Source organism: Podarcis muralis, chromosome 9, assembly GCF_964188315.1.
Source record: "Podarcis muralis chromosome 9, rPodMur119.hap1.1, whole genome shotgun sequence".
NCBI lineage: Eukaryota > Metazoa > Chordata > Lepidosauria > Squamata > Lacertidae > Podarcis > Podarcis muralis.
The window spans coordinates 21,506,535-21,532,246 of record NC_135663.1 but is presented as its reverse complement, the minus strand read 5'-3'; the positions used below and the strand labels follow the sequence as shown (position 1 = coordinate 21,532,246).

Genomic DNA, 25,712 nt, shown 5'->3' with positions numbered 1-25,712 from the left:
TTCCAGTGAGCAGTCAGGGCTGATTTCCTTAAGAATGGATACGTTTGATCTTCTTGCAGTCCATGGGACTCTCAAGAGTTTCCTCCAGCACCATAATTCAAAAGCATATTGAAAAGCTTCCTACGCTGAGTGTTGGCTATGCTGTCTAGGGCTGATGAAGTTGTAGTCCCAAGAACAGCTGGAGGCTATCCCAGCCTTATCACATACAAAATGAACCTACTGCTAGTTAAAATACAGTTGAAATGTTAAGACTGTGATCAGTTGTGTGTGCAAAATTCTACAGCAAATCTTTCTGTACTCACAAGAACACAAAGTTAAGCTAGGACAACCTCTGTTTGCTAGCACTCAGAATATTGAAATATATATTCATTAATATCCACCCAAATTACATTTTTACTGGCACACTAATACCATAATGCAATGTACTGCAGTGCATAATGTGGTTATTCCACTTCTTCAGTCATCTGAAACAAAGGAATAATACGCTATGACGTGCGTAAAACACTTCATTATTTCCTCTAGAATAAAGGCTTTCAAGCATTGTTTCTTCAGGGACCCTTTCTACATTGATTTGTCTGCTGAGAAGCAACTACATGTAAGCCGCAGAAATCCTTCACATTACCTCCAGAAAGTTCTGGGGAGTTATTCTGGCATGAACAGTCAGCTTGTGAAGGGGATGCTAGCCAGGCCTATTGGACCTCACAATCGCCCACATGAACTGAAAAGGTATCATAGAACACAGTCAAGACTGGTAGCGGTACATTGCAGGGGAAAATTTCAAATGATGAGGAAAGCTGCCTTTTAGGGAATGGTTCGCCTTTTTGATCTTCTCATTGAGCAACCTCTGATAAGATTGTGAAGAGGTGCCGCACATGATCACAATCTGCAGTTCATGGTACATGCAGCCCTTACTGCAAAACAGATTGTGTACTTCTGAGTTTAAAACAATTCATCTAGCACCATGAGTCTAACAGAAAGGACTCAGTCCTTGTATTTAGCAAAACCTCCAAACAGAAGCTTAATCTATATTATTGTTTATATACCGCATTTTTCGTCCTATAAGGCGCACTGGCCCATAGGACGCACCTCGTTTTTTTTGGGGGGGGGGAAATGAATAAAAAAAATTTATTTTCCCCCCCAGCCACGGGACTGGGGCAGGGGAAGCCCGAGCTTCCCCCAACCCCAGCCCACAGAACAGGCTGCCGCCTCAAGCCTTGCGCGCCCGGTGGTACCTCCCGCCGGGCGCGCAAGGCTTGCGGACATCTGCCCAAAGCACGGTGCGTCCTTCGGAGGGCACCCCGTGCTTCGGGCTGCAGGCTGCCACCCGCAGGCCTTGCGAGCCCGCAGGAACTCCCGCCGGGCGCGCAAGGCTTGCGGATAGCTTCCTGAAGCGTGGAGAGTGAGAGGGGTCGGTGCGCACCGATGCCTCTCGCTCTCCAGGTTTCAGCGAAAGCCTGCATTCGCCCCATAGGACGCACACACATTTCCCCTTCATTTTTGGAGGGGGAAAAGTGCGTCCTATAGGGCGAAAAATACGGTACTTATATATGTTATTTGCTTGATTGGACTTTCCTTGATCAGAGGTAAAACTCCAAACCAGCAGTCTTCTGAAAACTTAAAGCGCTAACAGATTTTTTGTGGCATAAAGCTCAAAATAAATCTGTGAGGTTCCACCAGGTTGTACTGGAACTGGGTAATTCAACTACCCTCCCAGAAGTAAAATCCAAGAAATTTGATGTAAACTTCAGGCCAACAGATAGGGTCCCTGGAAAAGAAGGTGAAGGCCACAAAGCAAAAACTTGTATCAAAGGCCAGAATTTTATTTTGCCCCACCCCTTTTGCTTCTGACTCTTATCTATTTAACCATGAGAAGTGGAATGACTCTCTGCCTTCTGTTGAAAAGGGTTCCCCACCCCTAGCCTAAAGCAAGAGCAATAACATCTACTTAGGGGTGCAAGAAAAATCCAACTGGTTTACATTTTGATGCAGATTGATTTAATTTGCAATGCCTGAACCAATATGTGAATCGAAACTCAACTGTCCTTAAAAATTTGCACTTCTCTGAATTTTGCAATGCAGTTCTTTTTTAAAAAAAAAAGTGTACAAAAAGCATATATTAGGAGAAAGTGCACAAAAATGTGTATTTTGGTGAAAATCACTTGCAAACATCTATATATTGGGAGAAATTCATGCGGGAAATGTGTACCAATTTTCCTGGTGCCAAAAGGTCAAACTGATGTAGAAATGGAGATAACTGAATTTAAGACTGGAAAAGATGAGAAACTGAGAGGAATTAGAATTGAAAAAATCACCCATCCCTACCTCTACTTGAGTAAATATACAGATGCTCTCGGTTTTCATGAAATATTTGGTTTACTGACAAATTGCATTTTAGTGAAATGCACCCAGTTTCCTTTTTTTAAAAAAACCTCTTGCTCTGTTCATTTTTTAAAAAGAAAGTTCATTCTGATCTTTCATATCTAACTGCAAGCTGGTTCCAAAAGTACATCTTTCTCTGCTTTGTGAGTTTTGTAATTTTTTTAGCTAACTGATATATTAGCAAAATATTTTCACAGGACCTCTAGAGTACTAGGCATGATATTTACTTGTTATACCAAGTTTGTAGCCTCACTCGTTATACCACCACCTTGTGGCTTAAATAATTTGGACTACAAATGATTTAGTTTGATCATAAAAGAACAAAAGCAAAACAACTAACTTTAGTAAGTGGAATATATGCATTTTATGCCTTTGAGGATTATGTATTTAAATGGTATTGGACTCCCTCTTTCAACATACTGCATCAAATGTAGTGGGGTATATATGTATGTAAAGCTGTAGCCGCACAAATTCAGCAATATGTTCAAGAGAGAACATCAAGCCTTTAGTTTTAGGAGGAGGGTGGAGAGAGGACGTTTGTGCAAGCATGCATGCAAATCATAGGGAGCTGCCTTCAGTGGCGTAGCGTGGGTTGTCAGCACCCGGGGCAAGGCAAGTAATTTGCGCCCCCTAACCCGTGGATTTGCGCCCCCTAACCCGTGGATTTGCGCCCCCTAACCCGTGGATTTGCGCACCCTAACCCTAACCCCCAGATGTTGCGCCCGGTGCGGCCGGCCCCCCCTGCACCCCCCACGCCACACCACTGGCTGCCTTATACGATTGGCCCACCTGGTTCTCTATTCTTTACACTGACTTGGCAGTAGAAGTTTCAAGCAGGCTGCCAACCTTTTCAAAAAACAAACAGAATGTGCGTATTTTATGTCAGACTCAGTTTTTTGTTGTTGTTTTTTGAAAAAGCTGCTTTAGGTTCTTGATTTCACAGTTTCTAACCAATCACTGCTATGCACAGTCATCTGCTGTAAAGTCTCACAACCAGTTTTTCTTGAGCACCATCCAGAAGGAAGATTATTTGTTTTAAAAATGTAGTACAGGAACTTAAAATGTGAGCTCACACATTTTTCAAATTATGCGCAACTGCATGTGACCAGTATGTGAGAGGGATGTGTAATATACCAGCTTACCACATGAGGGAGCTGCTGACATTTTGTACTTGGGCATTTCTATTCTGTTTGAGCATACAGTGGTACCTCAGGTTACAGACGCTTCAGGTTACAGACTCCGCTAACCTAAAAATAGTACCTCAGGTTAAGAACTTAGCTTCAGGATGAGAACAGAAATTGCTCAGTGGCGGCGCGGCGGCAGCAGGAGGCCCCATTAGCTAAAGTGGTACATCAGGTTAAGAACAGTTTCAGGTTAAGAAAGGACCTCCAGAACGAATTAAGTTCTTAACCCGAGGTACCACTGTATTGCATATGGTGGTAGAAGCTCAACAGGGCTCAGATGAAACAGTGGTCCAATGAAGTTTGACCAGGCCCTATTAAACCCCTTGACTGTGGTCTGATTGCTCAGTCACAACAGCTCTTCTTTTAAGTCAAGACAAAACTCTATTTGTTTTATTTATACAAGTATTCACATATTGCCCACTCATGTACAGTATCAAGGTGGTGTACGATAATCTATGCAAATGCAATAAAATATATAATAACATAAAACAATACAGAATAATTGCAAGAATGGTTGACTCATCTGAAAATAGAAATGAAGCCACTGATGAGATGTAACAGCAGAAAAAGTTCTTTAGGAGACACCTGAAAGTTAGGAGCAAGGATGCTGGAACAGCATTCTGCAGCATGGGGCTGGCAACATTCAATGCCTGACTTCTAGCTGAGGCCAGCCAAGCTTCTGAGACATGGGCAACAACTAACAACACTCAAATGAAGCCATCACTTGACAACCCCAAACTGCTTCACTCTTCACTGCTTTCTGTTTGGCTTGCCTGCCTGCCAGGCTCAGCAGTCTGCCTCACTTTTCAACCTCCTCTGGAATGGAAGTCTTCTGCATGCTGACCTGGAAGTAAGCCGTACTGAACTCAAATGGGATTTACTTCAGAGTATGCGTGCATAGGCTTGAGCTGTAACTGGGCACAGACCTGTAGCCATGAGTGGAGTCCTTGTCAACTAATTTGCATATCAGACCAAATGAATTTGATTATATTAAGGCTATTTGTTTGTTTGTTTGTTTGTGAAAGAGTATGCACAGGAAACGAAGCTTTCTGTTTCTGTTATACGCTTTATAATATTGTCATAGTTTTATTACTACACATGACAGTTCTTTTGATAACTTTTCCCCCCAAAAAAGAAGAAGTTAGAGCCACTACACAAGTCCCATATCAGTTGTACTGCAATGAGAGGGAAGTGTTTGTTTGAAATTGCAAATTAATATACTTTTTTCCCCAATTACCAGTAGAACTCTATCTAAAATCTCCCTCTTTATTTTATATTACCAGCAGCTCTCTTGGTTATATAACTAAAAGCCAGTTGCCATAGCAACCTCAAATATAATGTTAGTGTCGTGGGATAGATTCATAGAAAGCATTTAACCCAGTGTGGTTAAGTGAAGTAAGGGACTGTTGCAAACAGAGCAATAGATGGCTGGGCTTTTTTTTTCCTGATCCATGTACCTCTTCTATATGAGGGGAAAGTAAGAGCAGCCTTATCTTGCTCATTCTCCCTTGCTCCTTTGAGGTTTGGGGTGCGGAACAGAAGCAGCAGCTCTTAAACTCAGTACACTTTGTAGTGCATTACTAAAAGAACACCTGGAGCTTGAAGAAGCTGCAACAAACAGAACCATCAAGGGGACAGAGCATCTTCTCTTTAAAGAAAGTGAAGGTGTTTGTGGCTATTTAGCTTAGGAAAAAGAGATGACATAGAGAGGAGATGATGGAACGGGAACAGCCAACACAGTGCTCTCCATATGTCGTTAAATTACAAATCCCATTATCCCTGACCATTGGCTGTGCCAGCTGGGATCTATGGGAGTTCAGCAACATCTAGAGGCCATCATTTTTTGCCACCCCTGTAAAAAGAGGCTTATGGTAATAGAGGTTTGTGACAGAGATCTGTGGAGAAGAATTTACTGCCTCTCTCTCATAATACTCAGTGTCACCCAATGAAATTGATTGGCAGTAAATTCAGGATAGACAAATTGACTGGCAGTAGATTCAGGGCAGGACCCCCCCCCCCAAAAAAAAAGTACTTCTTAACACTATACATGATTCATTTATGGAATTTGCTGCCACAAGGTATGGTGGTGGCTCTAGATGCAGCTGGTTTTAAAATGGCATTAGACAGATTTATGGAGGACAGGACTGACAGTGACTATTAGCCATGATTCAGCATGGGGATTCCATTTTGCTCAGAATTATATCATTTGCTGAACAGGGGGAGGCTGCTGTTTTCATGTGCTGGAGTGGATTTCCTCGAAGCATTTGGTGAGCCAGTGTTGAGAACAGTCTACTGAAACAGATTAAAACCTGGTTTGATCCATTCATGGAATAGTGGAATAATACAGCTGACTGGGTTGGCCACTTACCAGTCTGTTCATTAAGTAAAAGCCCAGCCCCTGGAAGTCAGGATTGTCTTTGCCATTTTACGTGTGCTGGAAAAGGGCACATGCCGCAACCAAGGCTTCCTTCTGTGCTTAACTATGTGTAGAACGTACACACCAGAATACATTATTCAGCATGTTAGAAAGTACCACATTTAGTACATTGGTGGTGGTGAAAGATTCAGTCACTGAAATCAGATAGAAGCTTCATATCACAGAAGTACTCCAGACCTAGACAAGAGAGCTTTGCTGTATTTGTATGGACATGCCCACACCTCCACTAAATCCATTAAATTGTAGTGCAGGCCATCTACACAACACCAGAATTCAGACTCGGCTAATACTCAGCATGTTGAAATTTGTATACCGTATTTTTCGCACCATAGGACGCAGTTTTTCCGTCTTAAAAACTAAGGGGAAATGTGTGTGCGTCCTATGGAGTGAATGCAGGCTCCCTGGCTTCAGCGATAGCAAGGCAAAGCCTCCGAAGCCTGCGCTCCGGAGGCTTCCCGTTGCTTCCGCTGAAGCCAGGAGAGTCTGCTCTTTGAGGCTGGCGGGGGAAAAGCAGTGCTTCCCCCATCGCCAGCCCCAGAGGATGGGGGGCAGCAGGAAGGCGCGCGACGCCTTCCCGCTACTCTCCAACCCTCCTGCGCGCTTTTGCGGGAGATGGGGGAATTCCCCCACCTCCTGCAAAAGCAGGCAAAAGCCGCACGCTCTTTAAAGAGGCTCCATGGCTTCTGCTGGCTTTTCTAGGAGGTGGGGGAATTCCCCCACCTCGCAGAAAAGCCCGCAGGAGCCGCACACCCTTTAAAGAGCGAGCGGCTCTTGGGGGCTTTTCCCCAAGGAGGGAGAAGGGACTGACTGGCTGAGTCAGTCCCTTCTCACTCCTGCGCGCTTTTGCGGGAGATGGGGGAATTCCCCCACCTCCCGCAAAAGCAGGCAAAAGCCGCACGCTCTTTAAAGAGGCTCCGTGGCTTCTGCTGGCTTTTCTAGGAGGTGGGGGAATTCCCCCACCTCGCAGAAAAGCCCGCAGGAGCCGCGCACCCTTTAAAGAGCGAGCGGCTCTTGGGGGCTTTTCCCCAAGGAGGGAGAAGGGACTGACTGGCTGAGTCAGTCCCTTCTCCCTCCTGCGCGCTTTTGCGGGAGATGGGGGAATTCCCCCACCTCCCGCAAAAGCAGGCAAAAGCCGCACGCTCTTTAAAGAGGCTCCGTGGCTTCTGCTGGCTTTTCTAGGAGGTGGGGGAATTCCCCCACCTCGCAGAAAAGCCCGCAGGAGCCGCGCACCCTTTAAAGAGCGAGCGGCTCTTGGGGGCTTTTCCCCAAGGAGGGAGAAGGGACTGACTGGCTGAGTCAGTCCCTTCTCCCTCCTGCGCGCTTTTGCGGGAGATGGGGGAATTCCCCCACCTCCCGCAAAAGCAGGCAAAAGCCGTGCGCTCTTTAAAGGGGCTGCTCGGCTTTGCTGACTTTTCTAGGAGGTGGGGGGATTCCCCCACCTCGCAGAAAAGCCTGCAAGAGCCGCGCAGCCTTTACAGAGCGCGCAGCTCTTGGGGGCTTTTCCCCAAGGAGGGAGAAGGGACTGACTGGCTGAGTCAGTCCCTTCTCCCTCCTGCGGGCTTTTGCGGGAGATGGGGGAATTCCCCCACCTCCCGCAAAAGCAGGCAAAAGCCGTGTGCTCTTTAAAGGGGCTGTGCGGCTTTGCTGGCTTTTCTAGGAGGTGGGGGGATTCCCCCACCTCGCAGAAAAGCCTGCAAGAGCCGCGCAGCCTTTACAGAGCGCGCAGCTCTTGGGGGCTTTTCCCCAAGGAGGGAGAAGGGACTGACTGGCCGAGTCAGTCCCTTCTCCCTCCTGCGGGCTTTTGCGGGAGATGGGGGAATTCCGGCACCTCCCGCAAAAGCAGAGAGAAGGTCTTGGAGTAGCGCACAGGCTGCGTGCAGCCTGTCCACTGCTCCCAGAGCTGGGGGTGGGGGGGAATCATATTTTTTCCTTGATTTCCCCCCCCTGAAAACTAGGTGCGTCCTATGGTCCGGTGCGTCCAATCGTGCGAAAAATACGGTATATTTCAGTGAAATGAAGGATATCCTTTTATTACTCAACTTCTCTCCCTCTCTCCCACCACCCCTCTCTCTCCAGAGAACTGCAGTTTATAAAGTTTCATAAATCCTATACTTGCTACTAAATGTGTGGCTTTTTGTGGGTTAGCATGAGGTACCCAAGGAGAATTAAGTAGCTGCTAAGTGCATTCACATTGGTATTGAGACAGAAATAGAAGGCTGATCCTCCTTTTCCTAACTTTCTCTCTAAAGGCACCAGTATCTTTGTGGAGAGAATAAAGTTGGGAAACAGCTACAGCAAACCTCAAATCATTTAAACTGAATTGAAATGCAGCTACTTGGAATCTAATTCCTGAATTTGTTGAAGGGAGGATGGGGCTTCTGAATCCATGGAATCCATGTTTGACGATAGCAAACGTCCTGTTCTGGGCTTCACACAGTGACCAACCATATTCCCCAAGGAGGTGCGTCAGGGACAGGGAAGGAAGATCCAGAGCAATCTACTTCCAGTTCTAAGCACAGTGTCCTTTCAAGTTGGAGAACTTGTTTGTTTAAACCACAGTTTAAGCAGCCTTAGCTTTGTTTGAGCCATGATTTCCACAAACCACAGTTCCCTGAGTTGGGGCACATCAGAGAAGTATGAGGAATTTAAAGCCAATCTCCCCTTTTTGAGATGCAAAACAAACAAACAAACAAACGGTAGAGATTGAGTGTGCAAGAATGTGGCTCATTCATACAGTCGGGAAACCCTGGCCTTCCATTGTGTCTAAAATTGGCCAGTGACTTTCTGGAGTTAACTTGCACCTTACATTTTTGACTAGTAGGGGAGAATATACAGTGATATGCTTTTTTCCCAGTGCTGCTCTCCATTGAACTCAGTAACATTTAAGTTTATGTATACTGTATATTTATGTATTTGTGAGTGTCTGAGGCTAAGGCACCTTCTCTGTTTTAGTTTTTGTTTTATTAAAACATGCTTCTTTTCCTGCCCCAACAGTTACCCAGCTGTTTGTGACTTCCTACAGCACAATAACTTATTATCTATACTCCGAGCCCATGAAGCCCAGGATGCCGGGTGAGTGACTTTCCTTGTTTTTTGAATAAGTTATTTTCTGGCATGTTGCCATCTGTACATTTCTTACATTGCTAAGGTGAAGTGCTTGTTCGGTATCTTTCAGAATGTAAAAGGGAAAGGACTGGTGTTTAAAAACAGTTGAATATTGACTTTTCAGGGTATGTTGCTTTTCCTTTCGGTGTGTTTCTAGGAAATCTTGACCACATCCTGAAACCCTGGCACTCTAGCAGATGGAGAAACAAGTGGGAGACGTTTAACCTCTTTAAAATGGTGTAACGTCCAAACCCCTATATCTTACCTAGAATTCTTGTTCCCAAATTCTAACTATGGTTTCCTGCTGGTGCAAGAAGTGCCCCCTACAAGGGTTCAGATACAGTTCTAATTTTTTAAAATATTCCAGGGTGCACAGTTCTGGCACTCAAAGCAGTTTGGGTGGCCCTCTGCTCAAATTAAAGTATACTGTGATGATATAATTAGAACAAGGGCTTTCCCTTGCTCAGCTGATAAACAGCAGGAGCATATATATCAGCTCTTTACAGCTTGTTAACTTTCCGAACCTGCAGGGCTCTTTGGAGAGGCACAGTTTGAAACAGGAATATATTTTCTAGGTCACTGAAAGGAAGTGCCACTCTGTGCTTCCACTTGGCTCATCCTAATGGCTAAAGTACCAATACTTTTTACACAAGCACAGATGGAAGGAATATAAATTATTGACACTCAGAAAGAAGAGCCATAATTTATGAATGTATTACAAGGTCTTCCACATTTAAGTAGCATGGTATCCTCATTTCATCTAGTTATGCAGTGATGTGTGCCATATATTATAGTCTGTTTTCATAAATTTATACTCTTGTCTTTTCTTCCAAGGGTCTCAAAGCAACTAACAATACTGTATAAATATTTTTTTAAAGCACCCATCAGCCAAAAAAGTTCCAGAAGTATGACAGACCAAAACTAGTGAAATGAAGAACAGCACTTTCTTTTATTTTTGAAAAAAGTATTAGTGAGATCATTTTAAAAATATCTACTGAAGAAAACGAGCCTGTGGCATGAAAACAAAACAAAACCATAAACTGGGTGCTAACTAAATCTCAATAATAATAATAATAATAATAATAATTTGCTTATTTATTTATACCCCTCCCATCTGGCTGAGTTTCCCCAGCCACTCTGGGCGGCTTCCAATCGAGTTTTAAAAACAAAACAGCATCAAATATTTAAAACTTCCCTAAACAGGGCTGCCTTCAGATGTCTTTTAAAGAGAAGATAGCTGCTTATTTCCTTCACATCTGAAGGGAGGGTGTTCCACAGGGCGGACGCCACTGCCGAGAAGGCCCTCTGTCTGGTTCCCTGTAACCTCACTTCTCACAATGAGGGAACTGCCAGAAGGCCCTCGGCGCTGGACCTCAGTGTCCGGGCAGAACGATGGGGGTGGAGAATGGAGAAGAGATTTCATTCGGTCCACATCTTAATGCAATGCATTTCTCCAAGCAAACAAACATTATATACGAAAATGTGTATATCAGGGTTAAGTGTGCATGAAGAAAGTAGCATACAACATGCATTTTAGTAGCATAAGGGGAAATAGCCTGCAAAAATGTGTATATTTGGCAAAATTGAATATGGAAACGTGAGGGATCTACACTAAAATGATGACATATTTTTGTAGAGATTTATTTTGACAAAATACAAACTGGTTCACAAATGTGGAAAACTCGACTTCAGATTGGTAAAATGAGAAACAAGGAGAAACCCAAACTGGCAGATCAGTTCATCCCTACCTCCAGGACAGATGGTTCTAGGAGAAAAAGCTTTCTCTTGTTTTTTGCACTAAATATACCTAGCTATGCAGGAGACCCTCCACATCTGATCTCTGTGGTGTTTTTGTGACATTTTGGGGTAATTTCTGGGTTCAGGGCAATGTGCATGTGCATGATCACACACATATTGAACATGTGTCAATTGATTGTTTCCTATAGATCCTGAAATTCACCCAGCATTCCATTCAAACTGCAACTTTAAAGGCCATTATTTCCCATCAAGAAACCCAAAAAAATTCTTTCCTTCCTTCCTTCCTTCCTTCCTTCTTACATTCATATACAACCTGTCCTCTCAGGAGCTCAAACCAGCATACATGTGATGTCTGACCCCATTTTGTCCTCAAAACAGCTCTGTGGGGTGGGTCAGACTGAGAGTGCTTGACTGATCCAACGTCACCCAGAGACCTATTCCTCCATCTGGGAAAGCTTGTTAGAACTAAAATTTCATCCGGAAATCACAGAGAGTAGGGGCCTGTTATATCTCTGTGGAATGCTGTTCCACAGAACAGGAGCAATCACACTAAAAGCCTTGCTCCAAATTACTGTGGAATGGACTCCTAAGATCATTGGAACTTGCAGGAGAAGTTCTCTTGCAGACCACAGTGACCTGCTGGGTATATAAATGATATGGTGGTCTCTCAAGTAACCTGCTCCTGAGCTGCATAGGGCCTTATACGTTGGTGCCAATACCTTGAATTTAGCCTAGTAGGTTGGGATCCATATAACGGAAGCTCTTTTGAAGGCCATTAATAAGTTGCAATGATGATGGTGGTACAGCTCACACAAGTTGATTACTACTCTTTGCAGGATGGTCAGAGCAACCATTGATGCTGGGTAATTTCCTTGGTTGAATAATTTCCTTGGGTGAAGAGCTAACAAATTTGAACTGTGCAGAAGGACACCCTGAACAAAATATTATTGCTACCACATGACAAAATCACAAGGATATTTATACCAGAGATCTTAGTGACCCTAGGAATTCCCTCCCCGCTTTAAGCAGCTCCCAAGATTGCCAGCTGCCTTTGATACTTCCCTGTATTCCAAAATTGGTTTGCCACAGGGTGAATCAGGCTGCTGTTATAAACAAAGGGACAACCTGGGAGACCCACCTGGACTATTGCAGATGGCTGTAGTACACATGCCTGTAAAATACTCTCAGTATCCTTATTGATGTACCTCAAATTCCTCAAGTTTTGTTTTTGCTGTTGGTGTACAGAAAGGCAGATATTGCTACAGAACCTCAATATGCAATTAGAGTAGAAGTGGTAGCATACTGTTCTTGTTCTTTTTCTCTTTCTCCATTTTGTTGCCAAGAGTTATAGAGATTTTATATAAGTCAGGGAACTAAAATGCTGTTGCTGAGACTTGCTTTGCCTCTTGCTAGGGAGAAAATATCATTTTTGTTGGTGTGATTCCAAAATTCTGGGGTTTTTCATTTTCATTGCTGACTGACTAAATATAGGCCCGCTGAGACGGTAACATTTTTGTCACCACAAGCAAGTGTAAATGTGCCGAGAGAAAAACTGAGCGTATATCAGAATATTTTGTGGCCCACATCCCCACACACTATTTTTTCAGGTTTGAGCACTTTGATGTCGGTAGCAGAACCTTAAATATATTGTGCACAAAATACCAGGGTGGGGTGTGTGTGTTTTGGTTTTTGTAGGTCCAGATACACATTGACTTGGATCAGGGTTTCAAAATGCCAAGATTCCTCTGCTCAGTTTGGGGTAATTCCTACCTCCTAGTACAGCAACACATGTCCCAGCCTAGGATGCATTAAATAATTAAGGTCCAGCCCTTCTGAGAGGCTTTAGGACTTGCAGGGACCATGGGATAGAGAAAAATTCTTGTGCAAGCAGCCTTCCAATCGTAGTCTTTAGATACACCACATTGTTTCTTTTTATTTGGAGAGCTGGCTATTTTAAAGCATGCTTCACTCCCCTAGTCCATAGTGTGCCACAGATTGCTTTTCCGAGTTGGAGAGAAGGACCCGAAAGCAGCTTATGGTGCCCAAGCAGACTCATAAAGCTGTACGTGCTCAGTCAGACCTTTGTTCTAACTCATCATTTTCCTGGAGAAAGACCTATGCCTGTCCAAAACACAAATGAACCCAACAAATGTTGTCCTCAAACTTTTCCCATTGACTTCTTAATTACCTGTAGGTCTGTAGTCTATCCACTACGTACTCGTCTTCTCTAAAATAATTGTGATGATGCACATACAAGTCTCTGTGAAATACAGTGGTGCCTCGCAAGACGAAATTAATTCGTTCCGCGAGTTTTGTCGTCTTGCGATTTTTTTCGTCTTGCGAAGCACGGTGTCGGGAAAGTTTTGGAAAAGCTTCAAAAATCACCAAAGCCTTTAAAAACCTCAAAAAAGGCTACCACACTCCTCGAAGTCAAGTCGCAACTGTATTAACGGTGTTAAGAAAAAGGAAACAAACTTGCAAGACGTTTCCGTCTTGCGAAGCAAGCCCATAGGGAAAATCGTCTTGCGAAGCAGCTCAAAAAACAAAAAACCCTTTCGTCTAGCGAGTTTTTTGTCTTGCGAGGCATTCGTCTTGCGAGGTACCACTGTACATGCAATGTGTGTTTATGTGACTGTATCTGTGACAAGATATAAATCAACACAACTCTGCGAGAAATTTATGGTACTAATAAGGTTACTTATGCCATTTGTTACAGGTATCGTATGTACAGGAAAAGCCAGACAACAGGTTTCCCTTCATTAATTACAATTTTCTCAGCACCAAACTATCTAGATGTATACAATAACAAAGGTAAGAGCACTTCTTGCCCCTGCAAACTTAGCTTTGCTTTAACTTACTGATTTCCTCTTCCATTGTTCTACATCAATTGTGTGTTTTTTAAACTTCCCTTTAGTTCAAGGTCGATTCTGACTACACAGTTTTTGTATTAAGTGAATGGATTTGTGGATTAACTGCCTAAGGGGGGGGGGTCTTTTCCTATCTGCAAATTGTAAATTTTCACGATGCATGAAGACAGATTTCAAAAACTAAAGCCATATTGTTGTTGTTGTTATTGTAGTAGTAGTTACTGTTATTATCATGGTTGTTATTAATTACCTGCCCTTCACCATAAGTTCCCAGGGCGGGTCATTAAACATTAAAGCTCAATATTAATAACAGTTTATAACAACTTAAAATCACAAATGTTCAAATATTTTCCCACGGTGTCCTGCAGTGCTCTTTAGATTACTTTAAAGCAAGGGCACGGAACCTTTTTCAGCCTGGGGCTGCATTGCCTTCTGTGCAACTTTCCAGGTGCCACCTATCATTGGTGGGCAGGACCAGTGGCAAAAGTGAACAGAGCAATGAATGTAAATTTAAACTTGGTACTGTAGCCTGGTTTCTATACACACTTCTACCTCCAATCAGGCAACAGTTTTCAAGGAGACAGCCCATGCAGGCATATACACTCAGGAAGGGCACAGACTAGTGAAAGGTGTGGCCTGGGGAGAACTGGTATGGTTGAGGAGGTTTAACCTGCAGGTCAAACAGGTCTGGGTGGCCACATTTGGCTCCAGGTCTGAAGCCCCCCACCCCCTATTTTTAACCTGGAAGAACACTGAATTTCAAAAAGCCATTGAAATTCTGGCTTGTTTCACACACGCCTGTGCATCATTCATTACATTATTGTGTGATAATTTATAGCTCAACGAATTGACTTCGCTGAAAAGCATTGTGTTTTTCAGCGTTGTTTGTGGGAGTTACAAAAGATCTACCGAGGGCTGCATATACATTTAAGGTACATTTAAAGCACTCTCCCCCCCCCCCCAAAAAAAAAAATCCCCTGAATCCTGGGAACTATAGCTTGTAAAGGATGCTGTGAATTATATTTATGAAAAGCAAACCAACAGTTTCCAGGATTCTTTTTGGCAGTGGGGGAGGTGCTTTAAATGTATGGTTTGTATGCATCCGCAGGTATGTAATCTCTGATTGCTGGTTTGCAGATACAAGTCACTAATTCATACTTGGGCCCTCAAGTGTTGAAAATGCAAGTGCAAAGCACAGATGGCCTGAACAGTCAACCTGAATTGCTTAATGCATGCACACAAAGTCAGATGTTCAGTCCAGCCCATTGCATGTTAACTTGGAAGCGTTACTGAGTCTAATGGAAGTTATCTGCAAGAAACAATGCACAGGGTTGCAGCCTCCGTTGCATGAGGAATACAGTACTGCATCAGCTAACAGAATCCTGACCATAGCTGTCAACGTTTCCCTTTTTTAAAGGGAAATTCCCTTATTCCAAATAGGATTCCTCGCAAGAAAAGGGAAAAGTTGACAGCTATGATCCTGACAGGGTCCCAAGAGGACAGTAACCTGAGATTCTCCAGTCCCACAAGGATAAGTCTCACGATTTAGAAGCGCTAAACTGTGTGTGCCAACAACCGCCATATGGTCCATAGTCAACTTTCAGGTCGTCAGTCAGTCAGTGCCGGGAGATCCCTGTTGCAGATGATTAGGGTTTCCAAGAGCAGGTGAACAGTGCTAGAATGATTATCAGTTTCTGCCTACAGCTAGAGCTTCACTCCCACTACAGAATACAGAAAGCAATCAAGTCATGCAGTTGCATTTGATAATAGTAAAAAGTAATTCTAGGAAGCGCTGATATATTTTTCTCTGAAAGCTTAATGGGCAGCATAATTATCTTTTGTACAATATTTGAAAATTGGCAATCCTTAAACAATATAGATATGGCAGCACAAGGCTACTGAAAGAACATGCGGAACCAAACTCTCCCATTTAATCTGTGCTTTAGTTTCGGTTAATTTTTTTGGAGTTTCTTTTAACATCGATCGGTTATAAAGCATGTTTTCCTTTTGCTTTTTTGAATAATGGCTAGGGTACTTTCCCCCTGCCCTGCTCCCAGCCTTTAAAATAAAGAAAGCTTTTTTGAAAAGCAGTTTGAATAGTTGTTTTAAAGTTACTTATATTTGAGAGCAATATCAGCAGCATAAATTATTGATGTGATGTAAGTTAAAGTAGCTTTTAGATTCTCTGGATGAATTATTCATTTTATCACTTTAAAAAAAATATCCTAAAAACATTTATGTTTTAGCCAACTGCTCTTTCAGTGGTGGTGGGGATTTTTTAGAATCTTCTTTCTAGAACTGCTTTTTTCAAATGTATCATATTAAGGTTTCATAAATTATAAGTATTAGTTTTAATGTTTCAGCCATATGAGGGAACTTGACCAGTAGAAGGATTTTAGGGCCCCTATAAATATTTCATAAAATAGCTGTGTTTTTCATTTTGGCATCAGTGATAGCAGTAATTCATTTTACTTACCCTTCCATACTAAGCCAAATCACGTGTCCACATGAACAGCCAAGCTGTGTTTTGCCTGGTTGTTTTGCTGCTATACTACACTGAGCTAAGTCATGGTTTGGCTTAGCATGTTGTCGAAATCCAAGATCATGCCCAAGCAAGCCTCAAGCTGAATGAACCTCGCTTCTGCCTCTTGTTTAGTCTGTAGATATCTAAACTACACACCCCAGCTTTGGACAACACATGGCTTAGCACAGCAGCAGAATGATAGGGGCCTCGCAAAGCACCCACAACCTCGTCTCCCAGAGTCTGCACTTTGGCACTAAGACATGGTTTGATTTAGTGTGACAGGTGGACAAGGCCCCTGGTTTGTGCTGAGAAATATCTTCATTTTGAGTATTATATATGCTAGAAAAGAAAAGTGACCAGAAGTAAATAAGAGAGGTCAGATTGAAATTACTGGCTCGCTTATACTTTGCATATAAGAGAACGGCAAAGCATTTTTGTCTTTTCTAGAAATCAGAGCCTATGTATCTGTCCTAAAATAACATAATGTTAAAGGGAAGGTCAAAAAACAGCATATGTTCCATTCTTTTTATATCTCCTTCACAAGCACAGCAGAGATCTTGGTGGTTCACGCTGTGAATAGGGGGATGTAAGTGCGAAGATGTGGTTGGAATCTAAGATTACAACAAAATCCTTAGCTGCACAGAACTTTAGAGCTGGTGAGAGATCAGATCATTTCCCTGATCTCAAATACTTTTGCTCTAAGGGGTACATGGTGACATCTAGCAGGAGTGGAATTTAAGGGGTGGGGCAGGGGGACTACCTAGCTGTTCTGATCTTGGGGTCCCAATATCTAACCCTTTACAGTGGTACCTTGGTTTTCAAACTTAATCCGTTCTGGAAGTCTGTTCCAAAACCAAAGCGTTCCAAAACCAAGGTGCACTTTCCCATAGAAAGTAATGCAAAATGGATTAATCTTTTAAAAAGAACCCCTAAAACACCAATTTAACATGAATTTTACTATCTAATGAGACCGTTGATCAAAAGTGAAAGCAATAATCAATGTACTATACAATAAATTAAATAGGACAGTATTCCAGATGATAAAAATAAATTTTATTTTTTTCCTCACCTGCACTGATGACAGTCATTGTTTGGATGGGGGGCTTTTATCCATTTCCGCAGTCACACAATCGATCAGTAGCTGAACTGGGTTCCACAATGCCACAAAAACAAATTAACTGAAAAAGCCTCAAAAACTAAAACGCAAAATAAATAGCAAAAACAAAAGCGCCAAACTTAATCCATTCTGGAAGTCCATTTGACTTCTGAAATGTTTGAAAACCAAGGCGCAGCTTCTGGTTGGTGCAGGCGCCCCGAAAACAATAGCCAACAGCCACGCCGCACCACACCGCACGTTCGGCTTCCGAAAAACATTCGAAAACTGGAATACTTACTTCCGAGTTTTCGGCATTTGGGAACCAAGGCGTTTGAGAACCAAGGTACCACTGTACTTGTGTTAGGTTAAGAGAAAACAATAGAAATATTTAGAAAAGTAACTTTTTTATATAAATACACACACACTGTAATATAAACACACACACACACACACACATGCACATTAATAGTAGTTCCATAACTAATGGAGAATGCGTTGGCCATATATTTGCTTCTTGACCTGGGTGCTTAACACAAGATGATGGCCAACAACAACACACAATTTGACATAATGTCAAATTGTGTGTCTCCTATCATCTGTGAGGGCCCAGCTTCTTCGTTAGAGGCTAGAATTCCATTTGACAGGTACCCATATGTTGCTTGCATGGGTAAATAGCAGTTTTGAAGGATGATTTACACTGGAGAAACAGTACGGAGGAAATGTTGTACATCTCCTCCTGCAGCTCTTAGCGCAACCCAGTTAAGTCTCTCCTGAGGCCACTTTTTACAAAAAATTGTTTGAGAATGTATAATGAATCGCCCACCACCTCAGTCGTGAATTCTCTTTTCTGTTGAAATTATATTAGCTGGTACAAGGCATAAATTCAATCTGGAAGCTGTTCATTAATTAAGTTAAATTGGTTAAGTTAAATTGGTTGGTGAACTGAGTTCATGCATGTCCACTGTACAATCCCCCAATTTCCAGTAAATGAGCTTCTGGTGAAGTAGCCTACACAATTACAAAATGACATTCCACCTTTATAAACAAGTAGCTGTGCAATGGCCCATAGCAAGGAAGCAAAATGGATTCTCAAGGATTTCATCCAGGCTGCATTTTTAAATGAACCAACCTAATTTTCTTCCCACACTAACATGCAGAACAGAATGTAGTTATCATTCAATTTTCACATTTCTCTTCCTTTTTTATATTTTTGGATAAAGTGCATGCAAAAGTTTTGAATGTGCAACATTCAACATGCTGCCTATTTTTGTGTAGGTTTTGTTTTTGTTTTGTTTTTTTGATTGGAGGGAGAAGGGCAGCCAGTGTGGTGTAGTGGTTAAGAGTGGTAAACTCGTAATCTGGGGAACCGGGTTCGCATCTCCGCTCCTCCACATGCAGCTGCTGGGTGACCTTGGGCTAGTCACACTTCTTTGAAGTCTCTCAGCCCCACTCACCTCACAGAATGTTTCTTGTGGGGGAGGAAGGGAAAGGAGAATGTTAGCCACTTTGAGACTCCTTCCGGTAGTGATAAAGTGGGATATCAAATCCAAACTCTTCTTCTTCTATGAGGAGGGAGAAGGGACTGACACTCCTGGGGAAAAGCCTGCAAGAGCCATGAGGAGCTTGTGTGCGGTTCTTGGGGGCTTTTCCCCCTGCCTCCCACCTGCATTCTCTCCATAAGAGGCACACACATTTCCCCTTACTTTTTAGGAAGGAAAAAGTGCATCTTATGGAGCAAAAAATACGGTAGGTGGATTCATCCCTCCCTAAAAAGTAGCTGCTAGAACAAAAGAACTAAGTAGTTTACAAGACAGTATGAAATGTTCATTTAAAATACCAATAAAAGACAATTATTAAATGCAAGTTACATAACTTATAAACAACCATCAGCTTTAAAACACTTATACCTACTAAAATTGTGTGTCAAAGTTACCTGGTTTTCTGGAACAATTTGAGGTTGTTCTTTTTAGCAGGCACTGAAAACAAAACAGTGAAGGTTCTTGTCCAATATCAATTGTCAGGGAGTTTGAAAGGGTAAAGGTAAAGGTAAAGGTACCCCTGCCCGTACGGGCCAGTCTTGCCAGACTCTAGGGTTGTGCGCCCATCTCACTCTATAGGCCGGGGGCCAGCGCTGTCCGCAGACACTTCCGGGTCACGTGGCCAGCGTGACAAGCTGCATCTGGCGAGCCAGCGCAGCACACGGAACGCCGTTTACCTTCCCGCTAGTAAGCGGTCCCTATTTATCTACTTGCACCCGGGGGTGCTTTCGAACTGCTAGGTTGGCAGGCGCTGGGACCGAGCAACGGGAGCGCACCCCGCCGCGGGGATTCGAACCGCCGACCTTTCGATCGGCAAGTCCTAGGCGCTGAGGCTTTAACCCACTAATTTCTTACAAGTGCAAAAAATAATATGTGACACACGTAAAAATGCCAGTTCCACATATCTAAGTGGACAGATATGAGATGAAGTGATCCTTCAGATAAACTGACCCCAAGGGCTTTATATACTAATAGCAACACTTTGAATGTGGCCCAGTCAATAACAAATAAGCAGCCATTTGCTACAGATTTCTGAGCATGATATATGCTCTGTTGTGTTATACGCTGACAGGGTCTCACTCCTCACTTTCATCAGAAGTTTACCATCTGTGAGGGAGGATCAGGCCCCAGGTATATGATAGTAACAAATGACTTCTTTCTTTTATAGCTGCAGTATTGAAATATGAGAACAACGTTATGAATATCAGACAGTTTAATTGTTCTCCACATCCCTACTGGCTTCCAAATTTCATGGATGTTTTTACATGGTCTTTGCCATTTGTTGGAGAGAAAGGTAAGTAACTTCCTTTCTTCACAAAAACAGTTTCTCTGTGGACTAGGATGAGGGGAATGGGCCGTTCACTAAAAGGGACCTGTCACACCTTGATGCACAAGATATTCTGAGACCTAAGAAATGTGCCTTAAGGGAGAAAACCTTCTTTATGATGCGCTGAGGTCTGCAGTATGATCAGCAGAAGTTCTTTTTGTTCCCAACCTTTTCTTAACAGCAAAAGTGATTTTTATTTCTTGCGGTGGTGTACACTTCCTTTGAAATTCATTCAATTTTCTGAGCGGATGAGTTATCAGAGACTGGTGAAAAAGTTTAGCATCGTTATTTTTATGGCCTCTTTACAGCAGGCCTTTATGTCAGTGTTTCTCAAATTGAGACTCTTGCTCTCTTCCATCACTTCTCCTATACAACTTCCCTCAATGCAAGAGTCTAAGATGTAAGAAATCCGCATAGCTTGGGAGAATCTGTTTTTACTTAAAGCTGCTATAGTGCAGTCATTTTTGCTTTTAATGTAAATAGAGATGGAGCCGGTAATTATAGGAGGTGTCATACATAAATTAGACATGATTTAAATTTTTAAAATAAGATATCAGATCTCAAACTTTCTCAAAAACTAAAAGAATGACTCACAGCTTTTGGTTTGGAATTCCTGCTTCCTAACCCCACGGCTTGAAGAGATCCACTCTCCAGATCTCACATATGCACAAATTAAAACAATTAGTGAATGGTTCAAGGATGTTCCTGTGGTGGCTCCACTCCTTTGAAATTCATTTCCCAGCAGAACCTACTGGACCATCTCACTTTGTAGCTTTTGGCACCAGTTTCCTACTTTCCCCCACCTCTATTCATGGTTTGGGTTGCCATATTGCAAAAAGTGAAATTTCAGACACAAAAGGTGTTGTGCTATTTTTAATGAAATTCTCCAAAATCTACACTTCTGACATGGGCTGCCATAGGTCCAGATTTTCCCGGACATTTCAGCGATTTCTGCCTGGACTCTGTTTGCGAGGGCCAAATGCCAGCTATGTCCAGGAAATTTCGGACGTATGCCACAAACCCTAGTTTGTGTTTTGTCGCTTTCTGCTGTTTCAAGAGGTTGGGTGGGTATCTCGATGTGTTAGTCGGCTTTTATTGATACTGATTTTAAACTGACTTGCATGACTTTGAGCAGAACAACAGTGGCTTGTGGTTACTTTCTACTCAAGGAAAAAGCACAACTTGTGTTTCCAAAGCCCTCACAAAGGTGAGGGACATACAGAATGCCTTTTAGGATGGAACGGTAGGAATTTAGATCCTGTGTGCCTTGAGTGTCATTCTAGCTATGCTTGGGAGTTAGGAGTTTTTTAAAATCACAATATCAGAAGCTTAGCTGGTGTCTGTACGGCAAAACAGGAAAAGTACCATAAGGGTCAAGACGATGCCTGTGTGGTTAATGAGCAATCCAAGAAGCCATTAGAGGCAAGAAAGCTTCTTTCAAAATATTGAAGTCTTATCCAAATGGTAGAAAGTAGTGCTTTTTTCCTGGGGGAACGCAGGGGTACACATACCCCTAAACATTTTGTGAATCTTTGTACTTTTGTCCACTTACTGTATTTATTTTCCCCGCTTTGAACTATAAAATGGTGATTTCCTTGAATCAAAATGAGAGTAGCCCTAAACATTTTTTTTAGAAAAAAAGCACTGGTAGAATGTATTGCTAAAGATAAAATCACCAAGCATATAGAAAAACCAGCTTTGCTGAAGCAAAACCAGCATGGCTTCTGCAAGGGCAAGTGCCAACAGCCATATAGATAGAGGTGATCTAGTTACTGTTGTGCACTTGGACTTTCAACAAGCTTTCGACAGTGTACCTCACCAAATATTCCTGAGTAAGCTTAGCAGTCATGAAATAAGAGTGGTCCTCTTGTGGATCAGGAACTGGTTATGTAGAGGAAGCAAAGAGTAGAAATAAATGGACAATTCTATGAATGGAGGGGTCTAGCGAATGAAGTCTTCAAGGAACAATATTTGGTATCTGTGCTTTTTAACTTGTTCATAAGCATTCTAGAGTTAGGTGAGCAGTGAGATGGCCAACATGGTTGTTGATACTAAATAGTTCAGGGTGGTTAAAACAAAACAAAAACCCCTTACGTAAAAATGTCATTCATAATTTAATCTGCATAATGGCCACCATTATTAAGGTGCAACAAGATTATTTGTTGTCCTTATTGTGAATTAATTATTGCAGAGGGGGTGTTTGCTTTACAACCAAGCTCTAACTTAAATAGTGCTTTCCCAGTAGCCTCCCCTTTTTGCAATATTTCAGTTATAACCCATTTTGCTGTTTAGCTTCTATTTAAAAAAAATAGAAGCTAAAATACAGTCCTTCCCCAGAATTTTTAAAGTTGGTTCTGACAGCTGTTTTAATTATGCTTTCTTTGTAGAGAAGCTATTCAATTTTCCCATACCATTCTGCCTGTCATAGCATATTTGTTATAAACATTTTTATTTTAGGTATACATCTAATTGTGCACCTAAAAATGTGATTTGTCAATATGGCAGATAATTGAAAATGGTTGTGTCATGCAGACCCACTGATCAGGGAAATGGAACAAACTGCAATTTCCTGTTGAATGTACACTGGGGGTTGTATTCAGCTGAAGTTTACTCATAGCAGACACATTGAACTTAATGGACATAAGTTGTTCATGGTCAGTAATATCAGTGGACCTACTCTGAGTACAACCATTCGTAGCAAAGCCAAGTTTGTTGCTGCATAGTATGTGAAACAGTCCTAAGAGGATGGGAAGCTTTGGAAAGCCGACATTACCATGTGCTCCAAATACATTACAATTTGGTAAATGTATTTTAGGCTAAACTCCAAGTTCAACAAAATAGCTTAAACAGAACTGCTTTTTCAGCAAAATCCAGGGTGCGCTGGTGCAGAAGTCTCCTGACCTTAGAAAGACGCTATCAGCTTGCATTAACAACCACCTAGTGCTAGGTTTTGCTTTTTTCTTTGAAGCATTCATTTAGACAGAAATGCCTTCTTTCTCTGTTTAAGCATTGCTGGGTACTTAACTAAAATATCTTATTTTTTGTCACTAGCAACACCCAATAACCTCAGCCTTGTGCCTAGTACATGAGAGAAAGTGAAAGGAATGAGTAACAAACCTTCAGTGGGGACTGTAGAAAGCCTGACCCAAACTGTTCACATTGAGCCAACAAACCAAACTTCTGAGGAAAAGACACTAGGCTTTCCGTTTGTAGTTCAGGCACCGAAAAACAGGAACTTACTTGTGCAGTGATCCTTCAGTTTGGGCAGTGGACAGTACCAATTATCCCTTATTAACCACATGAGATCTTGGACCTCACTCTGCATATTCACACAAATAGCATCAAAAGTCCAATGCTATTGGCATATGCAAAGTGTTGCTTGTGCTGTGACTGCCATTAACTCCACTACACTAGCAGCTTTCTTATTGGACACACCAGGTATCTCCATCTCTCACACATCTTGCATGTGGTTTTCTTTGCAGTGACAGAGATGCTGGTCAACGTGCTGAACATTTGCTCAGATGATGAACTCGGAACAGAGGAAGATGGCTTTGATGGTAAGCGCCTTGTGTATTCTGCTCAAGTGGTGTGTTCCAATTAACGTTTGTGCCTGAAAACCGTCTTTATTAATCTCAAGGCAAGTCATAGGGTGGGCTATGGGAGGAACTCTCTGGCCTACAGTTAAGTTCTTCCAAGCTGCCCAAGACAGTGTTCCTGCTAGACAACGGTATGTTTGCTTTTATGCATGGTTTGTTGGAAAAGAATGAAAAATATATCCTTCTCTTTTTTTGCTCCTCTTCAAATCAAAAAGGAACACAATTCCAAAAAATACCTTTACCTTTATGCCCAGAAGCCTGTGCAGAATGGGCCCAGTCATTTATATGAACAGAATGTCAAAGTTGGTTTTCCCTTTGGGTAATAATAGAAGGATATTTGTCTTGTTAGTTATTACAAAGTTCTTACGTTAGAGGCCAGCCATAGGGTGGCAGTTGAACTTGAAGTTAAGGTCCTCCCTGCTTCAGAAACAACAGGTCCCTGATGAGACCATTGTTCTTACATGTCCAAAACAAATAGATCATTATGAATCTATTCCAGACACCCCAGCAAAATACAATTTTAGAGAATCCAAAAATCTTGGCTTGGCTCCTTAGCCAACCATTATCTGTGATCACCTGTGAATGCCCTGTGTGATAAATGTGAGTGTCTCCTAAAGAAGCTTATCACAACTTGCTCCTCCCTGAGTCCTCTGTCATGTACAGAGAGTCTGGGGAATAGGGGTGGTTTTTCGCATTTGTGCTACATTATGAAGAAGGCAAGGAATTAGCAGGATCATCTAGCACACAGTGTGAAGAGCTCCAGCTTTTTCTTGCCTTATTTTAAAGTTGCTGAGAAAGGAAAGGGGATCCACATGGTGCTGGACATCTCCTGGCAAGCTGGTGTGAAAAAACTTGTGTTTAGAGATTTAACTCTTCTCCCAGTAAACTGAGAGTTTGATCGTGGTTTTTCCAAGGAAGGCAAGATAGACACCATGGAATGTGTGTATTTAACATGCATAGCTGCTAGATTTCGTTTTGGCATGGCATTCCCAACCTAGAGAGTAACAACTTTCAGCATATTGCACTAACTGGAGCTTCGGGATTGTTTTATGGCCTAGCACTTTATAAGTCTTTCAAGATGACTCAGTAGTTACGGAAGACGGTATTGTTCTAATGACTGATTCCCCTTTCCCATCAAACTCCACTGTTTGAACAGATAGAGCAGTTCAGCTGTTTGAGAGAATGGTGGCTTTGCCAACATAAAGAGGCCAATTTGGGGTCTTCTGTGTCTTCAATCACTATGTCTCTTATTAATGAAATCTTCAAACGTGATCAAAGTAAATAAACTCGGGGCAGTTCCTAGTGTTTCTGCCTACATATTTATTTTATTTCTGAGGCAAGAGGGAACCTACAACACACTGAGGTAAAATAAAATACAGAGAGGAAGTATAGATAAGAATGGGTGGCCGTTGGGTTCTTGTACATTTTGGAATGCTGATTGTTAATTTATGGTATTGATATAGAAGCTCAGTACTGATCCCACTGTCTGTTTACTGTGATTGGCAGCAACATTCACCTAAAGCAGGGATAGAGAAATGGTGGTCCTCCCAGATGTTTTTGGACTCCAACTCCCATCAGCCCCAGTCAGCATGGCCAGTGGCCAGGGATGGTGGACATTGTAGTTCAGTGACATCTGTAGGGTCATGGGTACCCCATCACTGATGTAGAGCCAAGGCCATAGGGTTATTCATCCTGAAGAGGTCCAACAAACATAAAACCAGTCTTAGAACTGATTTCAAAGTGTGAGATGAAAACCTGCTAGATAGCCTTTATCTTATGCATACCACTTGTATATATTATGATGGAGGATAATGCATTTTATTTCAAAAGTGCCTTGGTATCAGCTAATAATTTTACATCATTGTGCAGGCAGAGTATTGCTGTCTATTATTTCTATGGCC

At 42.3% G+C, this 25,712-nt stretch overlaps 1 protein-coding gene across 2 annotated transcripts in view; it reads left to right on the top strand.

Moving 5' to 3' along the window:
- PPP3CA (protein phosphatase 3 catalytic subunit alpha) overlaps positions 1–25,712 on the top strand; it is a 188,585-nt gene that overhangs the window by 143,827 nt on the left and 19,046 nt on the right. For both annotated transcript variants that reach the window (XM_028743362.2, XM_028743364.2), the window contains exons 7-10: positions 8,995–9,072; positions 13,580–13,674; positions 20,057–20,182; positions 23,698–23,772. In XM_028743362.2, the coding sequence (XP_028599195.1) occupies positions 8,995–9,072; positions 13,580–13,674; positions 20,057–20,182; positions 23,698–23,772 (374 nt within the window). The remainder of the gene's footprint in view (positions 1–8,994; positions 9,073–13,579; positions 13,675–20,056; positions 20,183–23,697; positions 23,773–25,712) is intronic.